The sequence below is a fragment of the Lactuca virosa genome, chromosome 6 (assembly GCF_052849685.1).
Source record: "Lactuca virosa cultivar CGN04683 chromosome 6, Lactuca_virosa_CGN04683_v6, whole genome shotgun sequence".
Classification (NCBI taxonomy): domain Eukaryota; kingdom Viridiplantae; phylum Streptophyta; class Magnoliopsida; order Asterales; family Asteraceae; genus Lactuca; species Lactuca virosa.
Window position 1 is genome coordinate 205,812,180 of NC_136431.1, and position 20,390 is coordinate 205,832,569.

Consider the following 20,390-nt stretch of genomic DNA (forward strand, 5'->3'; position numbering starts at 1 on the left):
ACTTGACCCGACCCGGCATGGTCCATTTGGGTTGCACTTCACCGACACAATTTATATGGATAGTCTTTTGAGAATAGTATATTTTTGATTTATATTAATATATTATAAGTTCTAATATATTAATATGGAATCATATTATTTAATTAGTATTGATCAAGAATTAATTTAGAATTAATTAAGTGATCAAAAAGAACTAATTAAATATGGACTCTTATATATATGGAATGGGCCAAGTTCATTTAGGTTGGGCTAAGATTTCATGGATGGTCCATGGAGCTTTTAACCCATGGATCCTATGTAAATGAAAGGTCATGGGTATTAGGGTTTACATGGATGTAACCCTAATCCTCCATAATATATAAAGGGGTCCTTGGCTCACAAAATTGGCACAAGTGTGTAAAAATAAGAGTGGGCCGATTTTAGTGTGCATACATATTCTCTCAAGTTCTTCCAAGGTGTTTTGGTGATTTGTGATTCCATTTGAGGCTTCCACACTATTGGGGCTAAGCTCTTAAAGCTTGAAGACATCAAGCTACATCAAAAGGTATGTCATCTAACTAGAACTTTGTAGTATAGGTGCTTCATAATATGCTAGTTAGGATGAAACCTTGGAATAGTTAATATTTGCATGTATAATAGAGAAAACATAGATCCAAGGTTTATAGGGTTGCATGTACACCATAGGAGTGTTAGAATGCTCAAAACCCAACACTTTGGCCCACTATATAAGTTATGGATGATTTACACAATCAACCCATATATTTAATTAGTCTTCTTTTGATCACATAATTAATTCTAAATTAATTCTTGATCAATACTAATTAAATATTATTATTCTTATTATTAATATATTAGAACTTATAATATATTAATAACCATAAGTGTCTTATTTCTCTCATTTAGTCTATCCAAGTGCATGATGCCATGCAACCCAAATGGACCATGCGTGGTCGGGTCAAGTACATACCAAATATAGTTATGGACTTAGACACTAATCCAACATTTACATGGCTCATCCAGAGGGTTTTGTCAATGCGAATTATCCCAATAGAGTGTGTAAGCTTGAGAAGTCCATTTATGGACTTAAGCAAGCGTCTCGCAGATGGAATCTTTGTTTCGATGAGAAAGTTAAAGAGTTTAGTTTTCTGCGAAGCGAAGATGAATCATGTGTATATGTCAAATCCAGTGGGAGTATAGTAAGCTTCCTCGTATTGTATGTCGACGACATACTACTCATAGGAAACGACATCCCGACACTGCAGGAAGTTAAGTCCTGACTCGGGAAGTGCTTCGCTATGAAGGACCTCGGAGAGGGTGCCTATATTTTAGGAATAAGGATAGTGAGAAACAGAAGTAAGAGACTAATAGGACTTAGTCAGAATACTTACTTGGACAAGGTACTAAAACGTTTTAGTATGGAGAATTCAAAGAAGGGGGAGTTACCAATCCAAAGTAATGCCAAGTTGAGTAAGACTCAAAGCCCGAGTACCGAAGTCGAGATAGCAGAAATGAGCCGAGTACCATACGCTTCCGCAGTTGGCTCGATTATGTATGCTATGACTTGTACTCGCCCTGATGTAGCCTTCGCTTTGAGCATGGTCAGCAGATATCAGGGAAATCCTGGCAAAGCACATTGGACCGCAGTCAAGAACATTCTTAAGTACCTTCGGAGGACCAAGGAATTGTTTCTAGTCCTCGGTGGGAGTGATGACTTAAAAGTGCGAGGGTACAGTGACGCCAGCTTTCAGACTGACAGGGACAACTACCGTTCGCAGTCGGGCTGGGTCTTTACCTTAAATGGAGGAGCAGTGACTTGGAAGAGTTCCAAGCAGGAGACCGTAGCTGATTCAACGTGCGAATCAGAATATATAGCGGCGAGCGAAGCGTCAAAGGAGGCAATATGGTTGAAGAACTTCATCGGAGACCTTGGAGTTGTGCCAACCATAAAGGAGCCCATGAAAATTTTCTGTGATAATGAAGGAGCGGTTGCCTTGACCAAGGAACCCAGGGATCATGGCAGATCTCGACATATCGACAGAAAATATCACTTTATTCGACATCGGGTGGAAGAAGGACTCCTCGTAGTGAAGAGGGTATCGTCAGAGGATAACCCAACAGATCAGCTTACGAAGGGACTGAGCAGGGTTAAGCACTTGCAGCACGCTGGGAGCATCGGGCTGAAGGACGATATTAGTTTAGATTAGATAGTTTAGAAACGTGTAATAGATAAATTGTAATTAACATTCGATGATTAAATAAAAGAGTATTATTTATTAGTAATGTTACTGTCTTATGTTAATTATTTACCTGTTGTTTCATTTTGCATGTTTTGACTTCCTGAATAACAAGATTATTCGAACGGTCCACAGTCGTTCATATGTTGGAAGTAGGTATGAATGAATACTGTCATGAATTGGTGTGTAGATTGTCTAAAGTGTATTAGACATAGCAAAAGTTTGCTACAACGTTCATGAGTGCTTATGAACTTAATTTGAGCATTGGAATAAACCCACGCTTGCTGGAATCACTTCATGGAATTTATCACGAGTGATCACAAGACGATAATATCATATGGTCTTAAAACCTAGATATATGGTTTATTATTTGCTAATTGGTTGTGCATTGATAATCCGTAAACGCATCAGTAACTTGATGTTATAAAACGCATTGTTGTGTATGATTTGATTAGTGGATAGTAAATGCATATAAGTCGAAGTTTATCTGTTCCTTTTATCCTAAGAGGGTAAAAGCGATATCAGGGCCCCTCGATGATTTGATTTGACTTATGTGTCAGGCCCGGTCAGGACTGAATTGATGTGTTCAATTAAGTTCTATGTCAAATAAATCAGAGATCGAGAAACTAATTGTTGGACAATAAGTATGACTATGTTCCATGTAATTGTCCGCACGATATCTAGAACAGAGGATTATACGATCCCTTATCTAAAGGACAGGTTACTGATAAGATCAGAGTTTGACAGCGCCTTTGAGAGCTACGATTGCTAATCGGATTGTATTTGCATTTATAGTTACTAGACTTATCCAAGTGGGAGACTGTTGGATTAGTGTCTAAGCCCGTAACTATATTTGGTAAGTACTTGACCCGATTGTGCATGGTCCTTTTGGGTTGCCTTCACCAAAGCAACATGATAGGATGATTTATGAATAAAGAGGTTATTATGATTTATTAATATGTTATATGAATAATATATTAAAAGAGAAATCATATAATTTAATTAATATTAGACAAGAATTAATTAAGAATTAATTATGTGGCTAAAAGAGATTAATTAAATACAGGGGACTGGAACTGTTAATTGTGTGATAGTTGATTTGGGCTGAGAATCCTTTGGGATTAAAGTGTGGAAGAAAATAGAGTGGGAGCCCATCTAATTTTCGTCCATGGCCTTATTCTGGAAGATTATTTGGACTGCTTAAGGCCTAAGCTATCCAATTAGGGTTTTGACTAAAACCCTTGCAGCACAAGTATAAATAGACCCCTTAGGCTTCAGAAATCGGCTAACCCTATTCCTAAGAGTGCAAGAGCCGAATTCTAGAGCCTTCAACCTCTCTCCAAGATCATCCTCTTGCTTGTGGTGTTTGTAAGCCATTAGAGGAGTGACATTTGTGACTCTAAGTTCCAAGGACAAAAAGATTCAAGATCTATAAGAAGAGGTAATCATCTAGATCTGTTTTGTAATGTTAATTTCGAATTATACCTACTAGATCTAGGGTTTGCAAGACTTGGATGAATGCATGTACAATAAAGAAACCTAGATCCAAGCATTAGGGTTTGCATGAGCACATAGGATGTTCTTTTGGCTTAAACCCATCAAAAACATCAGAGTAAACTCCCAGGTTGCGACTGTGGTGTGTTCCATGCGATCAACCCGAGCCCTTCCCTTTGCTACTGGAAGTACCTGAAACCAAAACTGAAAACTATAAGCACGAAGCTTAGTGAGCTCCCCCAAACTACCACATACCATACAATAACACATATAACACATATTGGGACTTGCCCACTACATCGGGCCCCGCCCGGCATCGGACCGAAGTTCGGCATAAATTGGGCCCCGCCCACTGCATCGGGCCCCGCCCGACATCGGAACCTTATTCCGGAATAACTTGGGCCCCGCCCGACATCGGACCGAACTCCGGTATAAACTGAACATAACATAAACATAACATATAACATAATCACATATACTGCATCGGGCTTGCCCGACATCGGACCGGAGTCCGGAACATGTAACACATACCATAACATGCATGAATCACGAAGACATCAAGCATACATAACTACTTCTCGGGACCATCCCGACATCGGACTGAAGTCCGGAACTGCTATCATCTAAACGGGCCGGCATTGTGGCCGTAGACCCGTTCCTACTGGAAGGAAACTCACCTCGTTTGACTCACTGCTGAAACTCTGGGGGAGGAATATCTGTCTGCTGCTCTGGCGACTCTTCGACTATAATTTAATAAGGAAACTTAGTCAAAACAGATACTATTCTTAGGGTAAAATGACCATTTTGTCCCTGGTCAAAGTCTACATCCTGGTCAAAGTCAACCTTTCAGGTTGACCAAACTCGCCGAGTCAGCCATGTGACTCGCCGAGTCCTAGAATTCAGAACCCTAGAAATCGCGACTCGACTCGCCGAGTCACCTCTTGACTCGACGAGTCCTTAAGCTACTTGCCATCGCGGTTTATTAAACTGACTCGTCGAGTCTTTTTCAAACTCGCCGAGTCTTGGCATAATCAGGGAAGGGACAAGATCCTCCTACTCGCCGAGTTCCTAATCAACTCGCCGAGTTCTACGAACATCATCGGGGTTTCTTCATCGGACTCGCCGAGTTCCTTATGAACTCGTCGAGTCCCATGCAGATCTAACCTAGTTAGCTGGTTTCACACTGCTACAGCTCCAAAATACAAATCTAGATTGTTTCCAAGGTCCATTTCTATAAAGTTGGAGACTTGATGGCTTTGCACACCTCAAATGAACCCAAACTAAAATTATAGCAATCTACTTTCATGAACATGGTCATGTCTTGCATAAAAACGGGTTTAAGACCCTTTTTATGGCTCTAGAGGCCCCAAACTATAGAAAAGCGGTAAAGTCTTACAACAATCCAAGAGAGTAGCTTTGTCTAATCAAAAGGGTCAAAAGACCCAAGAATCCACATGCAAAAGATCTAAGTTATAGCTCATCAAGATAAAAACTTTTTACCTCAGAAAGCTGCCAAAGATGAGTGTATTCCTGGATCTAGTTCTCTTTCCCCAAGCTTTGCTAGCTCAAGCTCTTGCACCCACCTTCAAAGGCACAAAACACACTCAAAACTCAAGATAGAGGCTCACAAACGAACTAGGGTTTTCTGGAGACAAGGAGGCTGATAAGGGAAACCCTGAAAAGAGGTTTAAGATGTTTAAATAGGGTGCAAAACCCGAGAATAGGGTTTCTTCCTGGCAGTCCTACTCATCGAGTCCATGCTTGGACTCGCCGAGCAAGCTTTTTAAATCCCGCGTCTTATAAGGCATCTACTCGACGAGTTAGGGCTACCAACTCGTCGAGTGGCTCAATCCTAGACACTTGAATAAATAAAGAATTGCGTACCAGGAACGGGACGTTACATTTATGCCATGGAGTCCGTCAAAGACTCTAGATTTGTAGTTGATACACCAAATCACGCTTGCATCCATGAATGGCTCCAAAATGCACTCAAAAAGCCCTAAACTACCCCATAAGAAGATCTAGAAAACAAATGGTCAAGGTATAGACTTGATTACCAGAAAGTGAAGAAAAAGTGATGTTGCTCCTGGATCTACAACCTTCTCTTGGAGTCCTTTAGCTTCTTCTTCTTCTCATAGGCTTCAAATCACACTAAAACACTCAAAAATGGTCCTCACACCCACACAAAGCTCAAGCTCACTCATTAGGGTTTTATGGACAATGGAGGACGGTGAGGGAGGCCACAAGGGTGTTATGTTCCTTAAATAGGGGGGCAAACCCTTAGAATTAGGGCTTCCTTCTGGCAGTCCTACTCGTCGAGTCAGGGCTTCGACTCGTCGAGTAGCTCACTTATAACCCACACATATTCTGCCTTCTACTCGACGAGTTAGGGCCACCAACTCGTCGAGTAGCCCTTTTCAAAATGAATAAAATAATAAAGTTAAATGCATACCAGGAACCAGGCGTTACACTATACCCGACCTGAAAAAATATCGGGTTACCCAATTACCCGAAAAAATGAACCCGATACCCGCAAAAATCAGACGGGTAATTCGGGTATCGGGTATTTTCGACAGGGCTAGTATATGATTATGTGTCAAGAAACTCGTATAAGTATTTGTCCAACATCAGTTACACTAAGATGAGGACAATAAGAATTATCATTGGCTTATGTCTAAACCAAGTATGTTATATATGTATTAGAGTTTAGAATGTGGACTTGGGTCATAGCTAAAGCTTAAGTTGATCTTTAAAAAATGGTAAACCGCATACCGTCTATGTTTAATTTGTCTAAGGGTGTATCACGTGGAATGTTAATTTTGAAGCACTAGAAATGTTTTGGGCGTGCGATTCGAATCCTACGTGTAATATTGGTAGAATTTTGTTTTTCAACCATTAGGTATTCATCGTTGGGGAGAAATGTTACTTTAGTATTTAGAATATTGAAATCTAAGAAATTAAGCCTCATATATATGTTTAGGCTTGATGAGTATGTTAGTGCAAGTAAATGTTATGGAAATTGATAAACATGCACTTGAGTGATGATTAGGGAAGAGCATTTGGACCGGGGAACCGACCGGAACCGGTACCGGAATCGGAACCGGATAGAACCGATCGGGCCGGGACTGGGACGATATACTTGTGAATTTTTGGAACCAGGAACCGGTAGGAACCGAAACCGGTAGAACCGGCAAAAACCGAAACCGTATGTTGCTATTTCTCAAGGACCGGTTACAACATTGAAGACACGGCAAGAACCGGTAGAACCGGCAGTCCGGTTCGGTTCCTATTTTCCACCAAGTTCGGTTCCTGGGCCGGTTCCGATGCTCATCCCTAATGATGATTATTACTATGGTAATAAATTACCACCAAGGCCGGTCCAAGCCAATCCGAGGCCCGGGGCAAAATACAAAATGAGGCCCTTTAAATATAAAAGGATATGGAAAAAAAAGTGTCTAAAAAAATATTAACTAAACAAATTAATAAAAAACAGAAAATTGAAAAGATTTGATGGTAAAGATGATGGACTTGGATAAAATGATTCTTGTAAGCCATAAAAAGAAACATTTAAAAATATACAATAGATAAAGGAATGTTTTTACAACAAATTTTAGCTTTTCTTTTACCAATTTAGTTGAAGACATAACATGTCTTGAGTTCAAAAAACCATTGAGTCAAGTGCACCTACTCTTAAAATACCAAAGAGAATTATAAAAAACTATCACCAAGGGCAAAATGGTAAGGACACCAACCAAAAAGAATTAGGTCTCGCCTGAACACTAGGAAATGAATTTTATGCAGGTAACTTAACATTTCAGCACATCAACAACATTGTATTAGGCCCAGGAGGATACCTCTGAACAACATCGGGGGTAAAATACATTAGACTCCATGAATTAACATTGTAAATGCAATTAGAGATCCACAATTGCTTTAACTTTACACAACAGATCCAGGGAACACACAACAGGAATGAACTAAACAAAACATGTAAGAAGAAACGAAAACCATCTATGTAGGTAAGTAGGAATCAGAAACCAAACTAAATCAAAATTAAAGTACTTGTAGATTGATTTATTAACCAAAAACTCCAACTTGGATCAGCAATAATTGTATGTATTAAAAAACACCGCAGGAAGAGAAACAAACGAATAGAGAAACAAGATGGCAAATTTTCGTTTTTTTTTTCCTTACATAATTATGAAACAAGGAGGATGTCATGATGAATTATTCACTTCTAGAAATTGTTGTGAAGTCATGTATAACGAGGGGACTTCATCAGACATTCGTGATTGCTTCTTGAAAAATGAAGCGTCGTCTGTTGGAAAGCCACACTAAAAAAACATAATTATAAAAAAAACAAAAAAAAACATGAAAAATGCAAGAATCGAACACATGCCTCTACCATACAAATTTATGTGCATAATCAATTAACAGTGACTTTGTTTCCTTACTTCATATTATATTTTATATTATCCAAAACTATATATATATATATATATATATATATATATATATATATATATATAAACCGATCGTAACACGTAGGGGCCCCCTGATTTTTGTGAGGCCCGGGGCGGTCGCCCAGCTTGCCCATGCATGCTCCAGAGTCGGCCCTGATTGCCACTAGTGTTAGAGATCTAGACAAATGAAGCTAAAAGAAGCTTTTATGTCAAAATGGGTTTTTGATAGATATTATTTATACATTCATATGCTATTTTGATCAAAGAGAAAGCATTAGTAGTTATATTTATAAGACTAAAATTGTACTTGCAGCTAATTATCTTTTTACATTTAGTATGTTATAATCTCTGTTAGACCTGGTTCGTATTATATATACCTTTTGATTGGAATACGAAATCGCATTAACCACGAGGGAATTTTAGGATAGGTGTATTCTAACAATTGTTTCGAAACACACATATAGCACACGTTTCATATACGGATTTGATTGATCATATCTTGGAAATCATTATACATGAGTGTTTGGGATTACTTTTTAGAACAACTTATTAACTTATTGAATTATTGTTTTTTTCTAAAAGTTAATAAGCTAAAAAAATGTTTGTAAAACTCAAAAGTATTTTTCAAAATTATTTTTTCATTAGTTTTGAAAATAAAATTTGAAAAAACATATAAAAGATGAAGTGGGGTGCCCGGTGGTGAGAAAAAAAAAAAAAAAAAAAAAAAAAAAAAAAAAAAAAAAGCTCTTTCCTATACAACCGATTACCGAGTTGGCTCACCGAACTCGAGATGTCTAGGTCAAAGGATGGTGTTTGCCAATGCCGATTACCGAGTTACCTTTACCTTGACGTCCATAGTGTGTTTAGATACCTTCCGCCGGCGCCGGCGCAAAATACATTCATAACAACGTCACACACACACGCCTATGAAGTCAATTGATAAAGCTCGGTCGCTCTGGCGGCCGGCCGAGCAAGCATCTCTTGTTGTTGAATGTTTAAAACAACGTCACAACTATAAAACAATCGATAAACAATTCCAAGGACAGCAATACATAAAGCAATGGATTCGATTACAAATCGGTGAACTCGGCAAACTTATATACAAGTTTCAAATTGAAGAAACCATGTGAATCGTACAGGTTAGGCAACGACGATGGAAGAAAATAACGAGGAGGTGATGAACAGATCTGAGTATGGTGGTTCAATTCCTGTTGATAATGTACAAGCGCTTGCTTCCAAGGACTTGAAAGACATTCCGATTCGGTATATTCGACCGGAAATTGAGTCGGAAGAGGTTTTAACTGATGAATCGCTGCAAATTCCGGTGATCGACATTAGCAAACTCGCCGTCGCAGGAAGACCTGGCTACGATGATGAATTGGATAAACTTCATCTTGCTTGTAAGAATTGGGGCTTCTTCCAGGTGATTAATTCATGCATACACACATGTATATAACATATGGTGAATTTTATTATTGATCGAGAGCTTTACTAATGCAAACAGCTGATAAATCACGGGATAACGGAAAGCATAGATGCAATGAAGAAGGTTACAGAGGAGTTCTTCAAGCTGCCATTAGAGGAGAAGATGAACTGTGCACAAATTCCGAGTTCCATTGAAGGTTATGGTCAAGCATTTGTGGTTTCTGAGGATCAAAAACTTGATTGGGGTGACATGCTCTTCATCTTACCCTTGCCAATCCCCCAACGAAACATGAGATTTTGGCCTCAAACTCCCCCTTCATTCAGGTAATTTCTATGTCTTTGATTCTTAAACGATCAAATTCAATCTGAATAAAGCAAAAAAAAAAAAAAAGGTCATGCATCTGTACTTATGTATTCAAAGTTCATAAATTTCAACTCAATCATGATTTTTTTTGAACAAAACATGATCTCATTTGAACTATTATGATCCAGGACTACTTTAGATGAATACTCAAAGGCGTTACAAGGTGTTTCGATGGAATTGTTCAAGTTAATGTCTATAAACCTCGGAATCAAACCTGCAACACTTAGCAACATGTATGAAAATTGCACACAAGGTATCAGAATGAACTACTATCCTCCATGTTATGAAGCAGACAAGGTTTTAGGGTTAGCACCACACTCAGATGCAACAGGGATAACCCTCTTAGTTCAAATCAATGAAGTTCAAGGTCTACAAATCAAGAAGAACTCAAAATGGGTGCCCATAAAACCCATTCCAGGATCAATTATTGTCAACATCGGTGATGTCATGGAGGTAATCAATTAATCTTTTAGAATATTATTATATGTGTAGGGTTAAAAAGCAAAAAGTAGCCATTTTAAACAAATGAATGAAAATATGTTGCTATTTTTTGAAACAGATAATGAGTAATGGAGAGTACACTAGTATTGAGCATAGGGCTATGGTCAACTTTGAAAAAGAGAGGATTTCCATTGCTGCTTTTCATAGTCCGGGAGTCAAAGCTATGATTGGGCCATTGATGGAGCTTGTTAAAGATAAGACACCAAAATATAAGACAATTGATTCAGAAGATTATGTGAGATTAGTTGTTAATAGCAAACTTGATGGCAAATCCTTAATTGATCATATGAGGATTTGATTTAATAGCAATTATTGAAGGTTTTATTTTATAAGTTTATAATCAAATATATGACTCGAAAAAATCATATAAAGGTTGACTTTTTGGTAATCGGATTTTAATTTTTCTAGCTAACTTATTCTTAGCAAATGATTCTTGTTAGAGGTGATGCTTATCGACATGTAGATGTGTTGTATGTGGCATTGTTGGAATGGTGGAAATCATCCACTCTTGCAATAAATGGGTGAATTCGAGTGTGATACTATGTTAAAACAATGTGTTTAATGTCCCATTATGGCCCTCTAATCAATTGAAAATAGTTGGTTTGAAGTGAAAATCAATTTGAAGAAGTTTTGTGACGAAAGTACAATCTAGGTTCTTATTGACAAGAACAATAATATGATTGACTAGTTTATTAATTTGTCATTTGGTGGCTTAATTAGAATATAGAAGGGAAAATGACATTGTAGCATATTAAAGTTACATCATTTGTCCGATTTGATCACTATAATTATTTTTTTGCGCAATAAACCACTAAACTCGTATTTGACCTATCAATTAAGCCCATTTTTCCGATTTTAAAAGGTTTATCGGTCATTTTAATTACATGGCATTTAATATTTACTTTTGGAGAGAAAAATATTTCACCTCATCTCTACCATTTCTAATAAACTTATATACATAGGAACTAACGGATCATTACGGAAATGGATGAAGAGTCTCAAATTTCAAAATGAAATACTTTAAAGAACAATCGTCATCCTCAAATTCGAGATCGTTTCTTCCAAATCAATTTTTACATTACAAATTTAATTTAAATATCTTCTTAGATCTAAATTTAATTAAATAGACTTTTAAGAAAACATAACAAATAAAAAAGAAGAATCATAAACGAGAACTTTCCATATTAACAATTGACTGAGTACTAATTGGCATATTCTTGGTTTACAATTCATACTTCACGGCATGATGAACAAACTAAAACTAAAAGGTTGTTTGATAGCTTCTTAATTTAAAAATTAAAAAGATACTCTTAAAAATTAGGTTTGTTAGCATCTTAATATTTCAAAAGCCTTTAAATTCAAACATGAAATTGTATTTGAAAAACAAAAAAAAGTGTGTGCTCCTATTTTGCCTTAAACAACATCTCTCCTCTTTTCTATTTCATACATTGACCCCTTTTCTTTCAGCACACTTCCACAACCTAGTCAGGTGTCTCCACCTTCGTTCCAGTTCCATCGTAAGGTGCCTCCACCTCCGCGAGGCACCACCATCATTACCCTCGAGTTCCGTCAATCTAGTCACATCATATATGGTTCACTCATTCCTCTATGGTTTTCTACCGCATTGAAATGTATTTCGTTCCAAAAAAAATTTAATGATTCAAACTAGGTTAAAACCTATGTAATACAAGGTTGAAAACATAAAATATTGTAAATAATATATATTAAGTGATTGACTATATGAGTTGATTAAATAAATTAAATACAAATGAGTAACATTAAAGGTTTATAAAATGATATTTGAAATGAGAAATAAATAATATTTTGAGTGCAAGATGTCATTGTCTATTTCTTGTTGGCGTGTCTTGAAAATGCATCAATATCAATAAATGTTTTGATGTATTTTTTAATCCAAAATAACAATACTTAGACTTTTTCAAAGCATAATAACAATGTATTTATGTTTTGTTACCTATAATAGCAATATATAACTTGTGAAACTTATAAAATGCTTAAAAGTTTCATATAGCATATTGATATTACTGAGACGCAAGTGTCTTGCTCTAATGGGTATGTAATTGTAGTATTATGTTTATAGAAATGCAAGTATGGTGCTATTATAAGAAAATAAAGTACAGTTTACAATTTTCCTATTAGTAAGTTACAGTTACATGGCACTATTATCCGTAAAAGATGTAAGGGATTATGCATAAAATTTAAAGTACAATTGTAACATACACGTTTTGAAATCGTCTTATGTAATTTGAAAAGTTAATAATATTATGAAATATTATGTGAAATTGAGTGTTGAGTTCTAACATATAGTTTTTACTAGAAATGACGTAAAACTACGTTTAGAATCACTCACAAATTATTGGAAGTCTTATGAGATTCCAATTAAAAGCCAAATAGTGAAATTTAGAGAAAATATAAAATTTGAAATAAGTAAAATTTTATTATTGAAAGTTGTAGATAATCTCGTTAGAAACACGTAGGCGAAAACCTCGTCGAAATCCGAGTTATAACGAAGAAGTTATGACCAATCGAAGATCCGCGATAAAACCGGCACGGTGTCGAATTACGTAAAAAGTGAGTCTTTGATAAACTACTTTTTATCCTTAGTGATCTAAATGAAATTCGTAGTATTCGTTAAACCGAGAAGTTCGATAAAAAGAACGCCAAAATCTGACTTCGTATGAGGAAGTTATGATTTTTACAAGTTTCAGCTTAGCAGTAGACAGCTAAAAACTCGAATTTTAGATCGAGTGATTTTTAGCCGACACAACCTAAACGAGAATCGAAGATCTCGTCATTAGCAGTATAACGGTAAAAAGTCTGACGAAAACGGACGTCGGATGAAGAAGTTATGAATTTTTAACGGATTTACCATTCCCGGTCTGTTAAAAATAATAATATAAAAATAAAGTCAAAATTTTCCGACGAAGTCTAAACGAAAGTTGTAGAGCATAATTTTCTCTACGCGTGCATATAAAGAACGTCAAAAACGGAGCCTGTATGCAAAAGTTACGGATTTTAGAAGGTCGGGGCACAATTTTCGAGAAATCTCGCAAGGATAAGGCTGATTTCGGTGAGTCATCGCGCCACGTGTCCGAGCCGAAGACCCAGCTGCTGACGCGTCGCCTTCTGATTCGTCCGTACAACGGCTCAATCCCCGTGTCTGATCCATGACTCATCCTCGCATGAACAGTACCCGCGTGTCGCTTCCGGATTCGACCAACTTCGCGACCAGTAGCCTTCCGACGCGCCTCGCACACCCGTCCGAAGCGAGGCCTCGCAGCCTGCCACCTGCTTCGCTCTGCCGCTGCCGCGTGTCGCTGCTGCTGACTCCTCCCTTTTGATCGGCCGACCCTCGCCCTATAAATACAAGGCATGCGAGCCTTGCCGAGGAAAATGGAGAAATTGCCAATTTTTCACCCTTTCTCAATATTTTTGGTATTTTGGCTTTCCCCGAAGCCCCGGGATTAATTCCAAAGCCCGAAACGCGCCCCGAGATTCTCGAGAAGCCCGAAAAATTTATCTTTTCGGTTTCGAAGCTCTACCTTCGCAGAGCCCGGTTTTCAACGACGAAAGTCATATTTAGAGCCGAAGTGCTGCCCAAATTATTATTTTGACCCCCGGTTAATTCACGGTGAGTTTAATATGTAGAAACAATTGTATGTTATGTGTTATATGTGCTATGTGCTTTTCCATGTTATCCTCTCGAGTTGTTGTATCCGCTATTTTTATAGCAAGGCTGTACCTCTGACTTGAAGTGTATGACATATTCATCACTTGGGTATTGGTATGAACCGTTGACCATGAAGTGTATGACATAGGCATCACTTTGGCTTCGGTAGAATAATATTCCTGAGTATTTTCCCGTGTTATTTTTATTTCTGGTATTTATGATAGCAAAGTTATACCTTTGACCATGTGATCAGTTTAAGAACTCAGATTCACAGTGGTACTGGTATGTAGCCTCTGGCCATGTAGAGCATGTCCCCCAGTAAGTGAATGACTCTATTCTATGGCATTGGCAGAAGGTTAGACAGGGCGTGAAAACCTGAAATCTACCTTAATGTTAATTAGAAATTGTTTGTCTTCAGTGCCATTTGGGCCGAAGCGTTATTGATGTTTATCAAGTATGGAAATTGTTATGTCTCAATGATTGTATATCTTTGAATCAAATCAATAATTGTTAGGGAAAACTTATCACATTATGCCTTTGTTGTTCCTTGCTCCTATTTGCTTCTGCCATATTGGTATATATATATATGGCATAATGTTATATTGTATCTATTATTGAACTCACTAAGCGTTATCGCTTACCCCTCCCAATGTTTTAACATAATGCAGGCAATAAGCACCCAGTATAGTTGGAAGACTTAGAATAGTTGTAATATTATTTTTTTGTATTTTGGTTTAGGTTTGTATAAATTTACAATATCCTGGGTAGTCATGTAAAATCTTAAAACATAGTCGATTTGTATCCAATCTTTTGTAATGACTTTATCAATGTAAAAATATTATTTTATGAGTATGCATGTAGCATGTTATGGAGTAACTATATTGTCAAGTATGAAAGTTTGGGGTCTTTCAGAAATATGAAAGTATAGAAAGGGGTTCTTTCAATCATGGTATCAGAGCAGTGGTTTAAGTGAACTAAATCCCATGGATTGGTATTTAGACTTAAACTATTGGAAGTTCAATATATGAACTGGAATCATTGTAAATATATGGATACAAACCATAGGAAACACTTAAGTGGGGTATTGGGTAGTAATAAACCCTAGTATTCTAAGACATTAACTTACTTCAAAAATTTTAGAGAAATAGTATATATGAACTAGGAATTTTGAGAATTTCTAGATTTAAACATGAATTGTTAAGTGAAGATGATACAATATGTATCTGATATATTTTAGGTTGAATACCTAATGGGGTAAGCACTAGAATATTAAGAGGAAATATGCCTTATATTCTAATATGTGCTAAAGGATAAGTAAATATAGCATGATTTAGGTTTCATACCTATATTGCTATTATTTGAGAAAGTTTAAGGTCTGTTGCCGACCTTGGTTTAGAAAATTTTATGTTTAGAATTCTAAGAATTTTCGTAATAGAATTTGCATGAAATTTTTCGAAGTAATAAAGATACTTATGATAATTGATATTGATAAATTTATTGATAAACGATCGAAGGATATCGTGAAATAATAAATATGGAATGTTATCGTAAATAGTGTATTAATACCTATAAAGTGGTATTATGCATTTAAAATATGTAAGATAATATAATAACATCTTTGGAAGAAAGATGTGCGTTTGAAATACATTTGGATGAGATAAATGTTTTGGCATAACCGATGAAGTTGTTCAACCGCTGTCCAGATTAAAGCAGTGATAGTTTATAGAGTCGGAAGAACCGAGGGTGGTGATAAATACTTCAACGGTATTGAAATTAATGTAGTAGAAGATTTAGAAGAATTAAATGAAGATCAAGGAAAAGGCTAATGAAGTTTTTAGACTTATTAGGCCAAGACTTTGTGATGAAGTATGTAGTTCGAGTAGTAACCCTATACAGGATGCTCAGACTTAGTATTTAATAATACTGAGTGATGATTGACTTCTATCACATCCTTATGGAAGTTCCATTGTGTGTTAAGCCGACTTTAACATACAAGATTGGGATAGTGAAATAGGTTATTCGATTGTGAAAAGGCTGAGTGGATTACTTGTTAGAGTAAGGTAGAGTACTTAGTTGAAGAAGTTATACACTCATATTATTGTATGAGAAGAAATGTTGTAGTTAAGAATGACAGAGAACCAAGTTGAAGCTAGTAGAGCTTGCTGAGATGTAGCTATAATGAAGACTTCTTAGGATAGACTCCTATGAAGTAGACTTAAAAGATACAACCATGAGAAGAAAACTTACTCAGATACAGGAATGACGATGTCATGAAAGGATAATGAAACCAACAAATATGTATGATGATTTGCATGAGTTAGAAGATGATGTAAGTAGTTGGAAACTATTTGTCATTACACTGCTAGAGGAAATTTTTGGTGTAGTATGTCTTGCAGAGTAGACACTACCCGAGAAAGAATTTATATGAAGAAATGGAAGTAAAATTTCTATCGACCTATGGAAAAATATTAGAATATTCTAGATCGAGTATATGCATGAGAAGAATCCTAGAAGGCGAGTATAGGTAATCCAATATATGTTTGATAGAAACGCGAAAACCCTAGTTGAGTCTAGGAGAAATTGTTGTATGTACTTGTTTGAACGCACTTAGGTGTGAAAATTTGCTTTGTGAAAACTTTTGAATGGTGACTTGGGAACTGCAAGACAATACTTGGGACGAGTATGAGTAGGTGTGAATAGTAGTAGAGGCCTATACTACTGGAAGCACAGGACTCACGCTTGGATCAGGCAAAGTCACAAGGTTACCAAGAAGTTAGTAAATGATTCCGTTTTATTCATGTGTATCGTTACCTTCGTTTCGGTAATGACTAAGAAGATAATTATCGTTCAAATCTTAATGTCATAAAGAATCGAGTCCGATTAGTATAAATCCGCGAAAGGAGTTGATTGGTTCAGAGAACCATGTCTTATATAGTGACAACACTTCAGTAGGAATACTGAAGAAGTAAATGGTCGAGGTAATCGATAGAAATATAACAATCTTCATTAAAGAATTGAGCAATCATTAGCCAGAGATGTGACTTGCTATGTGGTGTTACTGGCCACAAGAAATGTTTCCGCCCTACTCTTACTAGTCAAATGACGGGGAGTCAAGTTTTCCGTTCAACAATCAAAGAGTACTCCAACTCAAAAGGAGGAGGTGCCAAAAGCTCAAAGATGTGTATGTCCGAAAGCACGAATTAGAGATACGTGGTGCTATTCTTTCTATTCCAAAGCATCCACGTGTTGATCAAACTCTTTTTTTTTCATTTTCTTTATTCCATCAGTTTGATTCATTCGATCTGATTCTAATACAAGAGTTTGGTTCGTTATGTGTCTTGTGCGTTATAAAATCAAAGGTCATTAGAATAAGACCATTCGAGTTGTTGTTATAGAAAAAGTAAAGACCTTATCTTGGGTTTAGTCTATAAACCAAGAAGGAGCAGGAGTTTGCAATGAGAATTGAGTTTTAACTCAAAGATTAGGATCGAAAGCCCAATAGAGAATGATGAGCGGGTGCAGGTTTGAGCACCGCTAGTAATTAAGAAGTTTGAAGAGTTTGACAATTGTTTGGCAAACCAAAAGTTAAAAATCGTATATTTTAGATTACCACGGAGGAAGTAAGTTAGGACTCGAATGTTGTGACTAGTAATTTTCTCGTAAACTTTAGATCTGCTCACATCTTATTTGATTATGATGCCTCAGATTCTTTCGTGCCTTATAAATTCGCACATTCTTTTCAAATCGCTTGTTACGCAATTGTCCAATCATTTCATATAGATAACATAGGAAATATATTATTACTTGCTGATAAAGTCTATAGAGATAGTGTTATAGGAATTGAAAGTTATAATCTTCCTGCTAACCTAATTCCTATCTTTGATATTATTCTCGACATGAATCGATTGTCAAAGAACTACGCAGATCTCTTGTGCTACGAAGAGATGATATGCATCCCTATCGAAAGGAGGGATTCTATTTATGTCTACGGTGAAAATAATAAATTTCTTTCTTAAAAACTCATAAATTTATATCGAAGGGATATTCTACTTATCCGGCTTATACAGTTAATACCTTGAAAGAGGAGAAGAAAACTGTGAATGATAGCATTTGGATAATTTTCGACCGGCTGATGAAGAGTGCATATATTCTCGCCACACGTGAAACGGCTCCATTGGAGAAATACGCGTAAGTTTACTTAGACGAAATCATCGCGAGACATGGTGTGCCACTAAAGATTATTTCCGATCGTGATACTCGCTTCACTTCTCACTTTTGGGCTAGTATGAAAAGTGAATTGGGATCTCGAGTTGCTCCCAACACAGCTTATCATCCCCAGACCGATGGTTAGACGGAGAGAACAATCCAAACAGTAGAAGATATGCTCCGTGCATGTGTCTTAGAGTTCGGTAGTAAATGTGAACACCATTATGTTGGCATAATGTAGGACAGAAAATCCTTGGTGGTCCTGAAATGATTCAAGACACCACTGATAAGATTCAAATTATACGAGAAAGAATGAAAGTAGCCCAGGATCGACAAAAGACCTGTAGAAATGGAGGAGACGATCCATAGAATTCCAAGTGGGTGATACTGAAGGTAACCCCGTGGAAAGGTATTATGAAATTTGAGAAGAAAAGGAGATTGAGTCCTAGATTTGTTGGACTTTTCAAAATTATCTAACAAGCATACCGCTTGGAATTGCCTGAAGATTTGGCAGGTATTCATGATGTATTTCATGTAAGATTCCTACGTAAATGCTTGAGCATATATGATGAAACGATTCCATTATCCAAGATGAAACGGGATAATAAACTTATACTTAGGGAAAGTAAGAATGAGATAAGAGCGAAATATCCTCATTTGTCCAAATCGTTGTGATTTCGGGGACGAAATCCTCAAAAGGAGGAGGTATTTGTAACATACATGTTTTGAAATCGTGTTATGTAATTTGAAAAGTTAATAATATTATGAAATATTATGTGAAATTGAGTGTTGAGTTCTAACATATAGTTTTTACTAGAAATGACGTAAAACTACGTTTAGAATCACTCACAAATTATTGGAAGTCTTATGAGATTCCAATTAAAAGCCAAATAGTGAAATTTAGAGAAAATATAAAATTTGAAATAAGTAAAATTTTATTATTGAAAGTTGTAGATAATCTCGTTAGAAACACGTAGGCGAAAACCTCGTCGAAATCCAAGTTATAACGAAGAAGTTATGACCAATCGAAGATCCGCGATAAAACCGGCACGGTGCCGAATGACGTAAAAAGTGAGTTTTTTATAAACTACTTTTTAGCCTTATTGATCTAAATGAAAGTCGTAGTATTCATTAAACCAAGAAGTTCGATAAAAAGAACGCCAAAATCTGACTTCGTATGAGGAAGTTATGATTTTTACAAGTTTCAGCTTAGCAGTAGACAGCTAAAAACTCGAATTTTAGATCGAGTGATTTTTAGCCGACAAAAACTAAACAAGAATCGAAGGTCTCGTCATTAGCAGTATAACGGTAAAAAGTCTGACGAAAACGGACGTCGGGTGAAGAAGTTATGAATTTTTAACGGATTTACCAGTCCCGGTCTGTTAAAAATAATAATATAAAAATAAAGTCAAAATTTTCCGACGAATTCTAAACGAAAGTTGTAGAGCATAATTTTCTCTACGCGTGCATATAAAGAACGTCAAAAACGGAGCCCGTATGCAAAAGTTACGGATTTTAGAAGGTCGGGGCACAATTTTCGAGAAATCTCGCAAGGATAAGGCTGATTTCGGTGAGTCATCGCGCCACGTGTCCGAGCCGAAGACCCAGCTGCTGACGCGTCGCCTTCTGATTCGTTCGAGCAGTGGCTCAATCCCCGTGTCTGATCCATGACTCATCCTCGCATGAACAATACCCGCGTGTCGCTTCCGGATTCGACCAACTTCGCGACCAGTAGCCTTCCGACGCGCCTCGCACACCCGTCCGAAGCGAGGCCTCGCAGCCTGCCACCTGCTTCGCTCTGCCGCTGCCGCGTGTCGCTGCTGCTGACTCCTCCCTTTTGATCGGCCGACCCTCGCCCTATAAATACAAGGCATGCGAGCCTTGCCGAGGAAAATGGAGAAATTGTCAATTTTTCACCCTTTCTCAATATTTTTGGTATTTTGGCTTTCCCCGAAGCCCCGGGATTAATTCCAAAGCCCGAAACGCGCCCCGAGATTCCCAAGAAGCCCGAAAAA

The 20,390-nt window shown here is 37.0% G+C and overlaps 1 protein-coding gene across 1 annotated transcript; it reads left to right on the forward strand.

Moving 5' to 3' along the window:
* The first annotated feature begins 8,959 nt into the window (after positions 1–8,959).
* LOC145122714 (S-norcoclaurine synthase 1-like) lies at positions 8,960–10,813 on the forward strand. Its single transcript, XM_079058281.1, has 4 exons — positions 8,960–9,614; positions 9,696–9,940; positions 10,109–10,433; positions 10,540–10,813. Exons 1-4 carry the CDS (start codon positions 9,345–9,347, stop codon positions 10,777–10,779), a joined length of 1,080 nt encoding a protein of 359 aa, XP_078914407.1. The 5' UTR covers positions 8,960–9,344; the 3' UTR covers positions 10,780–10,813.
* Positions 10,814–20,390: the final 9,577 nt, after the last annotated feature.

What these genes read in the sequence shown, in the direction of transcription:
- LOC145122714 (XM_079058281.1), top strand. Translation starts at nt 9,345, where the DNA reads ATGGAAGAAAATAACGAGGAGGTGATGAACAGATCTGAGTATGGTGGT. An exon ending in AGAATTGGGGCTTCTTCCAG is followed by an intron (nt 9,615 to 9,695) that starts GTGATTAATTCA and finishes TAATGCAAACAG; the next exon opens with CTGATAAATCACGGGATAAC. An exon ending in ACATCGGTGATGTCATGGAG is followed by an intron (nt 10,434 to 10,539) that starts GTAATCAATTAA and finishes TTTTTGAAACAG; the next exon opens with ATAATGAGTAATGGAGAGTA.